Below are 15,557 nucleotides of genomic sequence, written 5' to 3' on the forward strand. Positions count from 1 at the left end.
ATCCTGAATAATTACAGTCTTCACATTGTCCTTTAATTATTGTTTGCCAACTCCATTTGTGATTCACACTTACTTTGAAAATCAGTTGATATTAATACAGGTAGTCCTCGACTTACAACAATTCATTTAGTAACCGTTCAAAGTTACAGCGGTGCTGGGAAAAGGGACATGACTGTTTTTCACACTTACAACATTTCAGCATCCTTGTATCATATGATCAAAATTCAGATACTTGGCAACTGATTCATATTTATGACGGTTGCAGGACCATATGATCCTTTTTTGTGACCTGAGAAAGTCATTGGGAAATTCGATTCACTTAAAAACCATGCTACTAAATTAACAACTGCAGTGATTCACTTAACAATTGTGGCAAGCAAGGTTGTAAAATGGAGCAAAACTCACTAGACAAATGTTTCACTTAGCAACAGAAATTTTGGGCTCTAATTGTGGTTGTATTTGTACTTATGTGAGATTTAAAGGGGATGATTGTACAGAAATTATTGCTTTTCAAAGCACTGTTAAAATATTCCTGTGTGAAACAGCTATACTTTGCCTGCAGAAACAAATACAAACTACAATTTGTTTCTGTTAAGTTATGATATCATTTTTCTTCTGTGGGAGATTGGGAATTATATTATTTCAGATAATTTTGGAGCCACCTCAGGATAGCTTTACTAAAAGTAGATGTTTTAAATGTTTAATTCTTTTGATGAGGTGCAGAACAAAAAAAAAACAGTTTGGAAACTATGCTTGTAGTGTATACACTAATTCATTACTGGACAAAGAAGCAATTTTGGTCATTTTGTTACAGGGGTGAACAGCCTTTCACAATCACTGAGTGCCAACCAGCTGTTAGCTACCACTCTCACCCACCTTGATCTCTCAGGAAATATTCTTCGAGGTGACGATCTTTCAGTAGGTGTTCTAATCTAATTTTTTTATATAGGAAGACTTTTTCCATCTAATTTTTGTAATAATTGTGGTGAAATTACAATTTCCAGAATTTCTACCAAGAATGGACATTTCAAGTTTGATAAAGTGCTCTATTTCGAGTTTCGAGTTTCATTTTATTTATATGCTGCCCTATTCCCAGCGGGACTCAGGGCGGCGCACAAACCCAAGGAGGGGAAGGGAAACACAAAAAACTACACAAAAGTACAGGACATATAAAAACAACCAACAGCCACACGATTCGAGAGGGGACGGGAACTCATCGACCCCAGGCCTGCCGACACAGCCAGGTTTTAACGGCTTTTCGGAAGGCCTGGAGAGAGGTGAGGGTCCGAATCTCTGCGGAATCTCTATTTCACTTAGGTGAAGGACATAAAGTGCATGCTAGCCAGAAAAAAAAATTGTTCCAGAAGCAAATAAATGGCACTCATGTTTGCTTTTGCACATGTTTGACTTTAAATGATAAGGGAATGTTATGCTGTTTGACAGAAAGATGGATGGTACAATATCTTTCATTATTGCTTCAGTAAAAAAAAACAAGGCAAAAAATGAAAAGGGAAAAAAGGGAAAGGTGCCTAATATTTTAATATACTACATAAAATTTTAAAATCAAAAAATAAAAATTATTGTTAGCTGAAAATAAAGATGGGTGGATTATTTAACATGAAGGTTGTTGATCTTCCAAAATAAGCCATTTTGTAATGTCTTAATGCTAAAAAAAATGTTATTTATCTACTATTTTGAGTTCATGGAGTTAAGACAGAAGTTCAATAATAAGAAAGCTAAACTTATTTCTTTCTCTTTCACACATCTAGTCCCTGTGTAATTTTTTGGCTCAGCCAAATGCCATAATTCATCTGGATTTATCAAATACAGAGTGTGCATTAGACATGGTAACATTTATTAATTTATTATAGAGAATCCCCACTTTTATATTCCAAATTGTTTTATGTACATACTTACTATTTTATTCCTTTCCAATTTAGTTGTTTGGAGCACTTCTTCATGGCTGCCTTCAGCATCTTGCCATCCTAAATCTGTCAAGGACAATTTTTTCACACAGGTCAGCATTCAAAATATTATGCTTCAGCATGAACTTGGTGCTATATGTGGAGTTCTTAGTGCTGTCTGAGTTTGGATTTTCTTGCACATCTTTATTTATCATCAGTGCTATGAACAATACTGCTAATACTACCTAGTTGAAATTCCTCAACTTGAATCTTTTCAAATATATTAATTTCTTACACTGATATGGCAAGCTTGTCATGCAGTGTTTATACATAGTGAAGAGCCGAAAGGCTATGTGAAAAGTTGTAGTTTAAGTTTGTTTTCAGTTCATTCATTCAACTATGATAATTGATCCAGGTAAGAACGGTGGAGGCACAGTGTTTAGAATGTAGTGCTGCAGGCTAGTTCTGCTGACTGCCATCTGACTGCAATTTTGCAGTTCGAATCTCACCAGGCTCAAGATTGACTCAGCCTTCCATCCTTCAGAGGTCGGCAAAATGAGGACTCAGATTGTTGAGGGCAATATGCTGTCTCTGTAAACTGCTTAGAGAGGGCTGTGAAGCAGTACTGTATATAAGTCTAAGTGCTATTGCTACTGCTATTAAAAGTGGTTAATGAGTGTTATTCAAGAATCATATAAAATATATGTAGCTCTTTAATTTCTCTTATGTATAATTGCTATACAACTATGGATTCTTATGCTGGCTTTGAAGGTCTTTTGAGCTTATGGAATATGACCTGGTTTTTTTTTTTAAATCTTCTTCAAAGAAAGAGCAAAGAAATGCCCCCATCCTTCAAGCAATTTTTCAGCAGTTCACTTGCTTTAATGCAAATCAATCTTTCAGGAACTAAACTTGCACCTGAGCCTCTAAAGTAAGTAAGCATTTTTTCTTTCCAGACTTTGTTTTATTTCATTGGGAAAATGTTTTATGAAAACCTTACTGTAGTTAGGAAAACAACCCATATGTTTTGAGTTTAAGAATAGCTATTTGGCTCTCACATGGAGTAAATGTCAGAAGTGAAATATTCAGTATGAATTTGCTTTGACTTGACTTGATGTCCAATCTTCACTCATGTGTAGGAGAAAGGGTTAATATCTATGCAGTCCTATATCTAGACTTGAATATGACAACTTAATACATTATTCCAGGGGTGTCAAACTTGTGGTGTCACATTGTCACATGACATATCACAACTTTTCTTCCTTCGCTAAACAGGGTGGGCGTGGCCAGCATGTGACGCATCCGGCTTGTGGGCCACAAGTTTGACACCCCTGCATTATACCATTTGTCTAGCAAAAAAACTTTAATTCAGATTGAAAAAATCCTATGGAATAGTTTACAACATGGATGTCCAATCTTTTGGCTTTCCTAGGCTTCATTGTACCCAGTGAAGATATTGTCTTGGGCTGCCTATAAAATATATAATATATTTAATGTATACAAATCACATAATAATATTAAAAAATTACAGTTTGTAGGGCCACGTTATTAGTTGTCCAGGGCTAGGGGTTGACATGCCTATCTTTTTATTTCTGCTTTATGAATTATAAACTATAGCGATTTTTCCATCTTATATTCTAAGTTGCTTAGAAGTATTTGGATATTTTTGTACTTAACAGTTTAAGTGTAATACACTGTGATAAAATTAATATCAAAATGTTTTGGCATTATTTAGAAGATTAGAGACATTGCAGAATGATGTTTTCATAACATTTGTTTATCACATGTGAGACTTTGCTTAGTATGCTCCTCAATTTTCAAACCATAAAATAAAGAAGAAACCTCGTGTGCACAGTGAAGCTGGAAATCCTGTGCACTTGAAGCTCTCTAGTTCTCTATAGTATGGTTTGTCCTAAAAAAGCATAATTTATCTAGCATATCCCTTTCAGAGTCCAAATAAGGGCTAATACACCAAATGACTACATTGTTAAAAAACAGCAATATAATTGAAATGACTTCTGTGATTTGCTGATTCAGTAAACTTTATAGCGGTATTCCATATAATTCCAATTTATTTTTCAGAGCTCTCTTACTTGGTCTTGCTTGTAATCAAAATTTGAAGGAGGTGTTTCTAGATCTGAGTAACTGTGAGGTAGGAAACATTTACAAATGCCATCCATGTCAAAATAATATTGCCTTCCTTAGATATATTTCTTATATTTTGTACATGTCATCATGCTTAAAAAGTAATAAGTAGTCTTTAAAAGTACATTGAATTTGCAAAACCTGAGTGTCTTTGATACAAGTGCGTGCATGAACAGCAACAAGACATGGCACTCTGTTCTGGAATAGAAAAGATTCAGATGGGAAATTTGATTCCACAGGTAAGTCTGCACTAAAAAATAATTAGGTGTTTAAAACTTAAAATGTTCTCTGTTTTGTTTGAAATCAAAATCTTTCTTGCAATTATTGGCCAGCATAAATCTGTTGTGTTTCTTGTATTTTTAAGTGTAAAGTCTTTTTAGGCTATTCTGAAACCTTACTTTTTATCACAGATGCAGTTAGTTTCTTCAGATAAAATGACAAAATACACTTATTTATTGATATGAATCCATTCCTTATCGAGGATTGCATGCATATCAAACAGAAGGCACAGCAGCTCAGACTTCTCTGTCCAGACTCTCAAGATTTCATCACTGAAACGTGCAAACAAAATCATCTCAAATATATCCAGCAACAAACATCTAGCATACTAACTCTGAACCAAAGCTTCATTCCTTTGTATATTGTTGATTTTAATATATAAAATATTTTAGTTGCTCAGGGCTAACATTTTTCTTTTCTTTCTTTCTGCTTCCATTAGCTTGGTCACTGTGTAAGTACACATCATGGCTTAACTAGCAGCCTCTTAATGATTTACCCTTAAGCATCACACTTCCTGCCTATCCATTGCACAGTTTTTCTTCCATGCCTTTAGCTGATAAATATCTGGATGCTGATATTTGACCACAGCATAACAGGTTTAGAGTGAAATGGTCAAAAAACAGTTATGGTCAAAAGAATAGTTATACTTACTGCCAGCTATTTCCTGTGATAAAACTGGAAAATACAGCGATTTTTAAACTGCCTTTGTCCCTACTAGGCTGGAAATTCCCAAATGCACATGTACAGTTTTATTTATTTTAAAATGACAGGCTTTCATTGTTTAATATTCCAAAATGGAATTAATTTTTTGTAGATTATATATCATATAATTATCATTATAATTCCAAAGAATCTGCAACAACTTTTGTAGTGTTCATTGTTAATCTAAATTATGAAAGAGTGACATTTGGGATTGGTTGTTCTCAATCTTCATCCTGCCCTTTCTAGGTAGAAGATACTATCTTAATCTAACTATGCATTGGCACCTTATTTATTTAATCAGCAGCCCTTAGATTTCCTGTGATCTCTCATCCAAGTACTTATCATATCTAACCCTGCATAGCTTTTTCAAGATCAGAGAAATGGGAAACAGCTGGGGAGTTAAAGAGTGCAGTGGTGATCAAAAGTTATTGAATTTTCAATATTTCTACATAAAATACCCTAGAAATTGTCTTTCTACACACAACACCTAAAGATTGGTAAATAAAATTCAACCAAATTAGTCATTACACTTATTCAATAAAGAAAATTATACAAGCTAATGTTTGAGTGTGGCAAAAGTATGTGAACCGTTGCTTTCAGTAACTGCTATAGCCCTTTTTGGCCATAACTGGAACATTGAACTAAACATTTCCATAACTATTGATCAGGCCCACACACCAGCATGTTAGCACATTCTTCCTTCCAGAGCAGCTTCAGCTCAGAGAAGTTGGTGGGCTTCCTTGCACAAAGTGCCTGCTTTAGGTCCCTCCACAACATTTCTATGGGATTAAGATCAGGACTTTGACTTGGCCATTCTAAAGCATTAACTTTCCCCTGCTCTAACCATTAATTTGGTAGTATGATTTGTGTGTTTTGGGTCACTGCCTTGTTGCATGACCCACATTTTCTTGAACTCCAATTCCTGCCTAGATTCCCTGACTTTTTCCTATAGAATCTGCTGGTACAATTCAGAATTCATACATCTGTTAATGATGATACGCGGTCCTTCTCCAGAGGCAGCAAAGCAAGCCCAAATCATGAAATTGCCATCACCATGTTTCATAGATGGGGCAAAGTTATTATGCTGGAATGCATTGTTTGCCTTTTGCCAAACATAACACTTTATATTCAAGCCAAAAGTTCTGTTTTGGTCTCATTCATCCAAATCCTTCCAATAGCCATCTGGCTTATTCACATGGCCTTTTGCAAACTGTAGACTGGCAGCAATGTTCTTTTGGGAGAGTACTAGCTTTCTCCTTGCAACCCTGCCATGCACACGCACACCATGGTTGTTCTCAGTTCTTCTGACGGTTGTCTCATGAACACTGATATTTCCTAATACAAGAGTGGCTTTTATTTTCTTCAGTGAAGTGAAGTGCACTTCAGAGTTTACTGCAATATTGTATGGCTCTACTTGTTCTCTTTTTGTTGTTTCAATTGACTAAGTGTCAAGTCAGCAGCTTGGTGGCCAAGAGTCATGTAGAGTATAATTAAATCTTGATTAAAGAGATTTTAAAACCTTGGGAATTGGTATGTAGACACAAACCTGAATGTTGTTTAGATCAGGAGACCATTGGAATATCTATGAGAGCGGTGGTAAACTTTCTTTAAAAAGGATATTACTTAAGAGGACAATTTTTAATCAGTGTTTATAATTTGTAATATATGTGCCTTATTTAACATCAAATGGGTTAAACCACATATTAACAATTAATAGATATATGAACTACTGAAGCATATTTGTAATATTTCTGCCAGTTGTTCCCCATTGTTTAGCTGCTAAATTATCTAATATTTTCTTTTTTCCTCCAGCTAAGATCAGCTGGTGCGCAGGTTTTAGAAGGATGCATAGCAGAAATTCATAACATTGCCAGCCTTGATATTTCAGACAATGGTAAGGTAGCATATTCACAGTGATTCAAGTACTGTACAGAGAGAAAACTGTTTAAAGAAAAGAAATCATATAAAGTAATTGTATTGACATCAAGCAAAATGGTTCTAGTTGATAAAACCTTTTGTGGTTTGCAAAACAGTTAAAAGAGTTTGTCAAAATGCAGGATAATAATATCTTGGTGCAATTGTTCAATATAAACTAAATACCATAAATCACAATGGATAATTTTTAGGCAAATTCTGGCTTCTTATGCGACAGTTTAGAAACTACTGTATTTTTCAGAGTATAAGACACACCTTTTTCCCTCAAAAAAGAGGATGAAAATCTGGGTGCATCTTATACACTGAATACTGCATTTTTTGCCTCCCGAAACCCCACCCCTTCACCAAAATGTCCATGCATAGCCTTTAGGAGGCTTTCAGAGTGCTCCTGGGGGCTGGGGAGGGCAGAAATGAGCAAAAAACGGGCCATTTTTTGGGTGCCAGCCCCCAGGAGCACTCTGCAAGCCTTCTAAATGCTATTCATGCCTTATTTTTTTTAAAAACGGACCCATTTTTGCGAACAACAGGCCGTTTTTGGGAGGTCTGCAGAGTGTAAAAACTTTTTTTTAAAATTTGCCTCTTCAAAATCTTGCTGTGTCTTATACTCCGAAAAATATGGTACGTGTGTCGAATTAAATTGTCTATTTCCTAATAGTGAGTATGTTATGATTAAGCATACTATATAAATGCCTAGTGTAATCCAGTACATCTTAGAAAGAAATGGTATACAGCCATGATGGGGAACCCATGGCACATGTGTCACAGGTGGCACGCAGAGCCCTCTCTGTGCACACACACGAATACCTCCCACCGGCCAGCTGATTTTTGGGTCTCGCATGTGAGGGGGCTAGGGCGCTTGCGGGAGACATGCACACATGTGGGGGAGGGCAGGGGGATTACACACACATGTGCGGGGGTTCCCCCCCCCATGGGTCATTTTTGGTCCCAGGAGGCTACAGGGAGGCCTACTAGGCCCAAAACAAGATGCGGGGAAGTCATGCACATAGGGGTGGGGAGTGTCGCATACGCATTGTATTATGGGTGCATGCGTGCATGTGCACATGTGCGCTTTTGGCATGTGTGTGTGCTCTTTTAGCATGCGACAACAAAAAGGTTAGCCATCACTGATATAGAGGTTCAAATTTGTCCTCCTGGATCAAGAATCTCATTGAAATCAGTTGGACTCGAATACAAAGATGTAGTTCAGCATCTTAATGGCTTCCAACTCTCTTTTTCTCTGTTAATCTACTGTGTGTCAACAAACAACTTTACTATTGGAAACAAGGTTATATGATCTAATTTTAGTATGGTTAATTCAAATTCATTTGCAAAAAGTACTTTATTTTGAAACATTATTTTAATTTTACATTTCAAACTAATTCTTAACAGGCCTAGAGTCTGATCTTTCAACACTTATAATCTGGCTTAGTAAAAATCGATCAATAAGACACTTGGCATTGGGCAAAAATTTTAACAACATGAAATCCAAGTAAGATTTTTATTTTTATTTTTTTATTAAAAAATATATAAAAAAATATAAGACAAGTAAGCAATTTCACTTTTTTCTCTTGCTTACTGCCTTCTTCAGAAATCTGTCTCCTGTACTTGATAATTTAGTACAGATGATTCAAGATGAAGATTCAGTAAGTATGTTTATTATTTAATGTCATCTAAAGAATCATAGCATATCACTGAATTTTATTAAACTATCAAATTATGTGAAAATATTGCTCATATGAATTTATCATTTCAAATTTATATAAAAAATAGGAAGTCGGCTGTTCTAAAAGGTATTATTTTAACATATAAAATTTTAAGAATCTGTATTTCATTTTATGTAGCATAACAGTCTTTGAAGGTTAATAGAAAATAATGTTTAAATATTCCTGTCCTTTCTTTTAACTTGCAACATCAACCAATACTTCATTTTTTGGGTTTATTTGTTGTCATTAAATGGTACTACTTGCCTGATATGTGAGAAGAATTTTGTTATTTGATTGCTGATAATCAAAATACATGTCAGACAAGATTTACTTTATGATAAAATTGATTTGAGCCAATGTAGATAAAGAGGCAGGAATATTATGTGTTCTCCACCTTTTAGTTATTTATTTCTTAAAAAAGACAGGATATAGATACTGTAGATACAATAGCAATAGCAATAGCAGTAGACTTATATACCGCTTCATAGGGCTTTCAGCCCTCTCTAAGCGGTTTACAGAGAGTCAGCATATTGCCCCCAACAATCCGGGTCCTCATTTTACCCACCTCAGAAGGATGGAAGGCTGAGTCAACCCTGAGCCGGTGAGATTTGAACCGCTGAACTGCTGATCTAGCAGTAGCCTGCAGTGCTGCATTTAACCACTGCGCCACCTCGGCTCCTTAGATACAGTACCTACACAGTACTGTAGATACTGTGACCTACAGTTGATGGGCCACAGTACCCATCAACTGTGATATACAATCTTGAATAAACTAAAAGCTTATTATATACACTTTATACATTAATGTGAACAATAATGTGCATATAGCTGTCTTGTGATGAGCCTTTAAAGATTTGATATGAGAGGCAGTTTTATTATTAGGTAGATGTAATATGAACGTTGTGGTGGAATCCTTTCATTCTGAAATGCCACATTTTTCCTCCAGCCATGTGCTGCATCTATACTAGTGATATCCGTGTTCATTTGGTAATTTATTTAAGCAGTAATATTCCTAATCCAAATAATATTTATTTAGATGTGCAGTATACTGATTTTGATTTTAGTTCTTCCGCAGAAACAGTCATTTTTAACTTCTAGCACTCTTCTCTAACTTATCAAATCAATATGGTCAGAGAATATGTTCAAGGCCCAAGTAAATACCTACTATGATTTAAACTCGATTAACCTGTAGGTGACCAGAGTAATTAATCCTGTTTTGGGGGAAAGAGAACCAGATAATGGAGGATATGGTGATCTTTCAGGATAGCAAATGTGGATCAGTCAGCATTAATGTCCAGAGATATCTCGAAGCAGAGAAAACTTGTTAAAAAATAGACATGCAGGATTGTAGAAAAAAGAGCATATATTGAAAGATCTATGTAATATTGGGGGGGGGGGTGTTCAAAACTGATCACACATACACTTTCCATAATGAGAGTGAAATCTACATTTTCTACTCATGTTTTTTCATGTTTAAATATGCTTTGTCATGTGCAGTAAACACATTCTGCTGCACTCATTGAAAGAGGAACCTCTTACTACTTTATTTGGAAGCATCTCAGTTAAACTTCTATCATTTCCAAATACTATAGCAATCTGAAGCTAATCCTTTCTAAATTATGTACCAAGAAGCATTTAGAGATTAGGCAAATGAATGTTGCTGTCATTTAAACCAGTGGCAACTTTAAGACTTGTGGCTGGCTGAGGAACTCTGGGAGTTGAATTCCACAGGTCTTAAAGTTGCCAAGGTTAGAGACCATTGGTTTACACTACAATGTCTGCATTTCTGTATCAAGTATAGGCATTTCAGTTATACAGTTGCAATCCACTGGGTTTCTAATTTGCATGCTGTTCCAAGTTAGTTTCTAATAACTGACTTAAAGGTTGCATAGAGGCAGCAAGAGGTAGTATTCTTTCTTTAGGCTATCAGAAAAACATGCAACAATCCTGTGGTGTTTTTTTTTAATTTGGTGCCAATTTAGTTGTATTACTATGGCATGTGATGTTTGGGGAAAAAATAACCCCTCTTTATTACTGTTGCCCTTTTCAGTATTTGCACTGGATTTTTAGACATTTGTGTATTATGCAGTAAGCAGTGCGTCCTGCCACATTTAAAACACATCTAGGCAACCAGTCTAATGTGCTTTCCTTCAGTGCATGAAACATTATTAAATATATTAGCATAATTTTTTAATTTGCTTTGTCTTCATAGCTGGTTTTTATTCTACTAGTAACTTAGTTAGTGGTAATGCCATAGCAGATTAAGATGCACTGATTGCTAGATTTCTGTGACAGTGGAAAAACACCTTCCAATTTCTCGTAGATTGGGGCTACAATTGGGGAGGACACCGTTTTTGATCGACAACTAAAGCAGTGTGTTTAGCCGTGTGTCAGGACCTTTAAATATAAGTAATATTCTTGCAATTTTGGTGCAACCTGCCTGTCAAGCCTGCAATAGAATAAAAAGTGCATCAGGCAGGTCATTTTAGAGCGCTATTGTCTATTACTTATAGCCATGGTACAGCTTTATTAGGAGACCTTTATTCATCTTATCAATATCTGTGAGGCAATAAATGCCCTCTCCATTCTCCAGAGGGTTTCAGAAAAGCAGTTTTGGTCGAGTGGTTAAGGCACTAGACTACGAACCTGGAGACTGTGAGTTTTAGTTCGCTATAGGCCTGGGGGACTTGGGCCAGCCACTCTCTCTCAGCCCAAATCACCTCACAGGTTGTTATGAGGAAAATAGGAGGAGGAAGGAGTATTGGATATGTTCACCAGCTGTTGTTTATAAAAATAATAAAGGCACACACACACACAAACACACATACTTCTTGCCCTGCACATCAAGCACCGTTTGACAAGTAGGTCACTATAGGAGACAGCGATGCTAGAAGAAACAATAGTCCAGTGTCTTTCTGAGGCCTCTAAAGCCCCTTGCAACCATCCCTTTAGACAAGTCCTGGTCTACTTATTTCTCCAGTGATATACAGTTAGATGCTGCTATCTCTTTTCTCCTATTACAATAACACAAACTAAAATCCATAAAAGCCATAGAAGAAAATCAGCAACTAGAAAAGAGGTGGCGGCTTGTAACTGGGTATATTCCAGCCTTTTGGGAATCAGCTTGGTTGCTGCCAAAACCATGTAAATTTTACTAACAGCAATGCTTGCTTTGGAGAAAAAAAGCAGACATTATTAAAACACCAGATTAGAAAAATAAAAGTTACAAGGCCTCAGGGTATGGCTTGGGAATAAGAGCAAGACTGCAGCATTTAAACATGTTTTTAAAAGAATGGTTAATGAGTTATTTTCAGACCTAATTAAAGAAGAATTATATTTGTTCTTTTTGGTCTGGGTTCATTCATTCATAAAGCTTGTGAATGAGACTTCTGTTGTTGCAATCCACACATAATTGGGGCTGAACAATGTAGTCATACAAGCTGCCTATGAGATTAAGTTTGCTAACTTCAAGATAAATGTGATCTTAATTATTAATTAATTATTTTAAAAGTCCTCATAACAATTCAAATGTGACATATTTATTATAACAAATAATTTGGGAACACACTGCAATTCATCAAGTTAAAGAGGTCTGTGTTTTATATATAATCTAGCACAATATTATAGTCACCATTTTTTCTTGACTACTTGTTCTGTATTTTATTTTTATATTATTTGTTGGGCATTATTGGGGATGTCATTCACATCTAATTGGATTCTTTTTTTCAATTGATCTGAGATTTTGAAAAGAGATTTTAAAAAGTTATTTTATCTGCTTATTTCCCAGCCTTTGCAGTCTCTCTCTCTAGCAGATTCTAAACTGAAAACAGAGATTACTATCATTATCAATGCATTGGGCAGCAATACATCCCTTACAAAAATTGATATTAGTGGAAATGCTATGGGCGACATGAGTGCAAAGATGCTTGCAAAGGCTCTTCAGATAAACACCAAACTCAGGTATTGAATATCTATATTACTATAATTGCCATCATAATTATCACTCAATATATATGTCCTGTTTTTCTGCTTATGTAAGGATTCACAGCAATAAAATAACACATAAAACACCAATGAAATCAATATAATTGCTTTTTAAAAATGCAGTACTTTAACTTTTAGTTAATTTATATTCCAAGAATCCAGACACTTGTCAAAACCCTGTGTTTGTTTTCTAATTGCTAGTTGAAACAGTGCACATGATACTCCAGTTTGGAAAAAAATAAATTGTGATTTAGTACTTAGCAACTCCTTTTGGTTTTCATTTCCCCTTCCATTCAAAAGATCTACCCTGGATTGGTTTTGCAATCATGGCCTCATAATTTTATTTGGATTGTAGGAGGAGAAATATTGCTTAGTTAAGGTAAATTTGAATAAACCAACACAGAAAAGTTTTAAACACTGGCCATTTACTCCTCTGTTTTCCTATGTATAAGAAAACAATGAGTTTGGGGATTATTTGTGCCTATCCCCTATAACAGCTAATTTAATTTAGGACACCATTACAAATAATCATTTGAGCAGGTTTGTGTTTGGAGAATGAATGAGTAAAGGATTACTTTCTCCTGTTTGTGTGATCTCAGTACAGTATTTATCATGAGAAAAGACACTTGGCGTCCTCTCTTCAAATGAAGCCCATCAAGTATCTTCTAAGTTCAGGAGCTTTTTGAGTTCTATAGAAAGCTTTTCCTATTGAGGCGCACCAGGATCAAACACTGCTTATTTTTAAGCCAGTAATTTGTTTTAGCATCTCTTTGGTTTCCAGAGATGTTTAAAATGATAATCATCCTTGTTGGTTTTTATTTCTTTGGGGATTTTTTGTTACCTCTAATTTTTAACTCAATATTATGCTTTCATGAGAAAAAAATATTTTACTTTTTATTGCAATATTTCTCCCAACTCAGATATTGCAAATACTTGTGTAACATTAATGCATGTATGGTTGTTTTCAACATTTTCATCAGTCAATCCCTAATTTCTGTTTTCATACAGAACTGTAATATGGGACAAAAACAACATCACTGCTCAGGGATTCCAGGATATAGCTGTGGCACTGGAAAAGTAAGTTCTATGTGGCTCTCTGTTAGAATTCCCACAAATGTAGATAGAATAGTTTTGAACCCATGATAATTCATGTTATGAAATTACCACTAAGAAGACCTTTTGCTGTCTTCCTCCTCCTACTGCATACAAGGCACACCCAGCTTGGCCCTACACGAGGAAGCTGCTGGCTGCACTAGGCCTTCTTCCTGAGACCACATGTACCCTTTTCCAAATGGTGAGCAGGCTTCTGACACCTTCCGGAATCTCACAAGAAGGTCACACGCCATTTGGAGAAGGATGCATGCAGCCTCAGGAAAAAGGCCTGGCATAAACAACAGTTGCCTCACATCAGATCAGACCCACCAGCAGTAGGAGGAAGAAGACAGTGAAGATTGACTGGGGACAGCAGAGTTGGTAGTACATAAGGCGGCTTGGACTTTGTGCTGTGTTGTTTGGGTAACTGGCCTCTACTTCAATCAAGTGCCACCATTGCCTAGAGGTGCCACTGTGCAGGGTGATCAAAAGAATAGAGATAAGGGGGGGAAATAGGTGAGCAGGTGGGAGTCCAAGAGGGTGCAGTCCCTTACCTTGCCCAGGTTCAAGGCTTGTGAGGGGAGGGAATCAAAACAGGAGAGGCTTGGATCAGATGGGACGTTGCCTAATGACCAGTGAGATTCACTCAAAAATAGCAATGGTGACTAACAGGATTGCTGTTGTTTAGTGATGCAGTCATGTGACTTCATATGTTACAACCACATTGTGGTTAGCGACAGATATTCTGGTACCAGTTACTGTTTTTAAAATTTTTACTTACGATGCAGAACAACCTGTATCAATAAATAATATTTTTAATCCTAAAGTAAATTTGCCAATTTTGTGAATTTAAAATTAAAACCTAGTCCCAATTTATTTATCAAAGCATTTAATCTACACAAGACAATGGCTGACTTAAAGGGGGGGGGTAGAATTACTTTACAGTCTGACAACATACATCTTGCTGAGAGAAAAAGCTCATTAGCATCCTGTTTCAAATCTTGATCTTTTTTGACCTGCCAAGATAAATAAAAAAGGAGCTGAGAAGGAATGACAGAAAGCGGAAATGTTGGTAGCTATGATTTTATGAAGATGACAGCTCTAGTTATATTCTGTATTGTTCACTTCTAGTACTAGAGTCATTGCTGGAACTCATTTGTTTTGCTAAAGTGCTAAACTGAGAAATTGTCACCCACTGTCGATGTTGGAAGAAATGGTTGCCTTTCATACAATATAGATTTAACTTTAATTAAAACATTTTTTAACATATATCCCTGCGAAATTATGTACATTGCTCATTATTCTGTTCTTAAAATAGGAAGCATTATCTGTAGAAATAACTTAACCCATTCCTAACAACAAATAAGAAACATAACCATTTCATTTGTACAGGTGAAAGTCGAAAAATTAGAATATCGTGGAAAAGTTCATTCATTTCAGTAATGCAACTTAAAAGGTGAAACTAATATATGAGATAGACTCATTACATGCAAAGCAAGATAGTTCAAGCCGTGATTTGTCGTAATTGTGATGATTATGGCTTACAGCTCAAGAAAACCCCAAATCCACAATCTCACAAAATTAGAATATTGTGAAAAGGTGCAATATTCTAGGCTCAAAGTGCCCCACTATTATCAGCTAATTAAGCCATAACTCCTGCAAAGGGTTCCTGAGCTTTTAAATGGTCTCTCAGTCTGGTTCAGTAGGAATCACAATCATGGGAAAGACTGCTGACCTGACAGTTGTGCAGAAAACCATCATTGACACCCTCCATAAGGAGGGAAAGCCTCAAAAGGTAATTGCAAAAGAAGTT

General features: G+C 36.0%; 1 protein-coding gene across 2 annotated transcripts in view; it reads left to right on the forward strand.

Annotated features, from left to right (window-relative positions):
• Nucleotides 1-15,557, forward strand: part of CARMIL1 (capping protein regulator and myosin 1 linker 1) — a 136,374-nt gene that overhangs the window by 79,516 nt on the left and 41,301 nt on the right. For both annotated transcript variants that reach the window (XM_032222768.1, XM_032222769.1), the window contains exons 13-22: nucleotides 815-918; nucleotides 1,770-1,847; nucleotides 1,941-2,017; nucleotides 2,731-2,835; nucleotides 3,987-4,056; nucleotides 6,843-6,924; nucleotides 8,355-8,454; nucleotides 8,554-8,608; nucleotides 12,456-12,628; nucleotides 13,661-13,729. In XM_032222768.1, coding sequence (XP_032078659.1) covers nucleotides 815-918; nucleotides 1,770-1,847; nucleotides 1,941-2,017; nucleotides 2,731-2,835; nucleotides 3,987-4,056; nucleotides 6,843-6,924; nucleotides 8,355-8,454; nucleotides 8,554-8,608; nucleotides 12,456-12,628; nucleotides 13,661-13,729 — 913 coding nt within the window. The remainder of the gene's footprint in view (nucleotides 1-814; nucleotides 919-1,769; nucleotides 1,848-1,940; nucleotides 2,018-2,730; nucleotides 2,836-3,986; nucleotides 4,057-6,842; nucleotides 6,925-8,354; nucleotides 8,455-8,553; nucleotides 8,609-12,455; nucleotides 12,629-13,660; nucleotides 13,730-15,557) is intronic.

Source organism: Thamnophis elegans, chromosome 8, assembly GCF_009769535.1.
Source record: "Thamnophis elegans isolate rThaEle1 chromosome 8, rThaEle1.pri, whole genome shotgun sequence".
Lineage (NCBI taxonomy): Eukaryota > Metazoa > Chordata > Lepidosauria > Squamata > Colubridae > Thamnophis > Thamnophis elegans.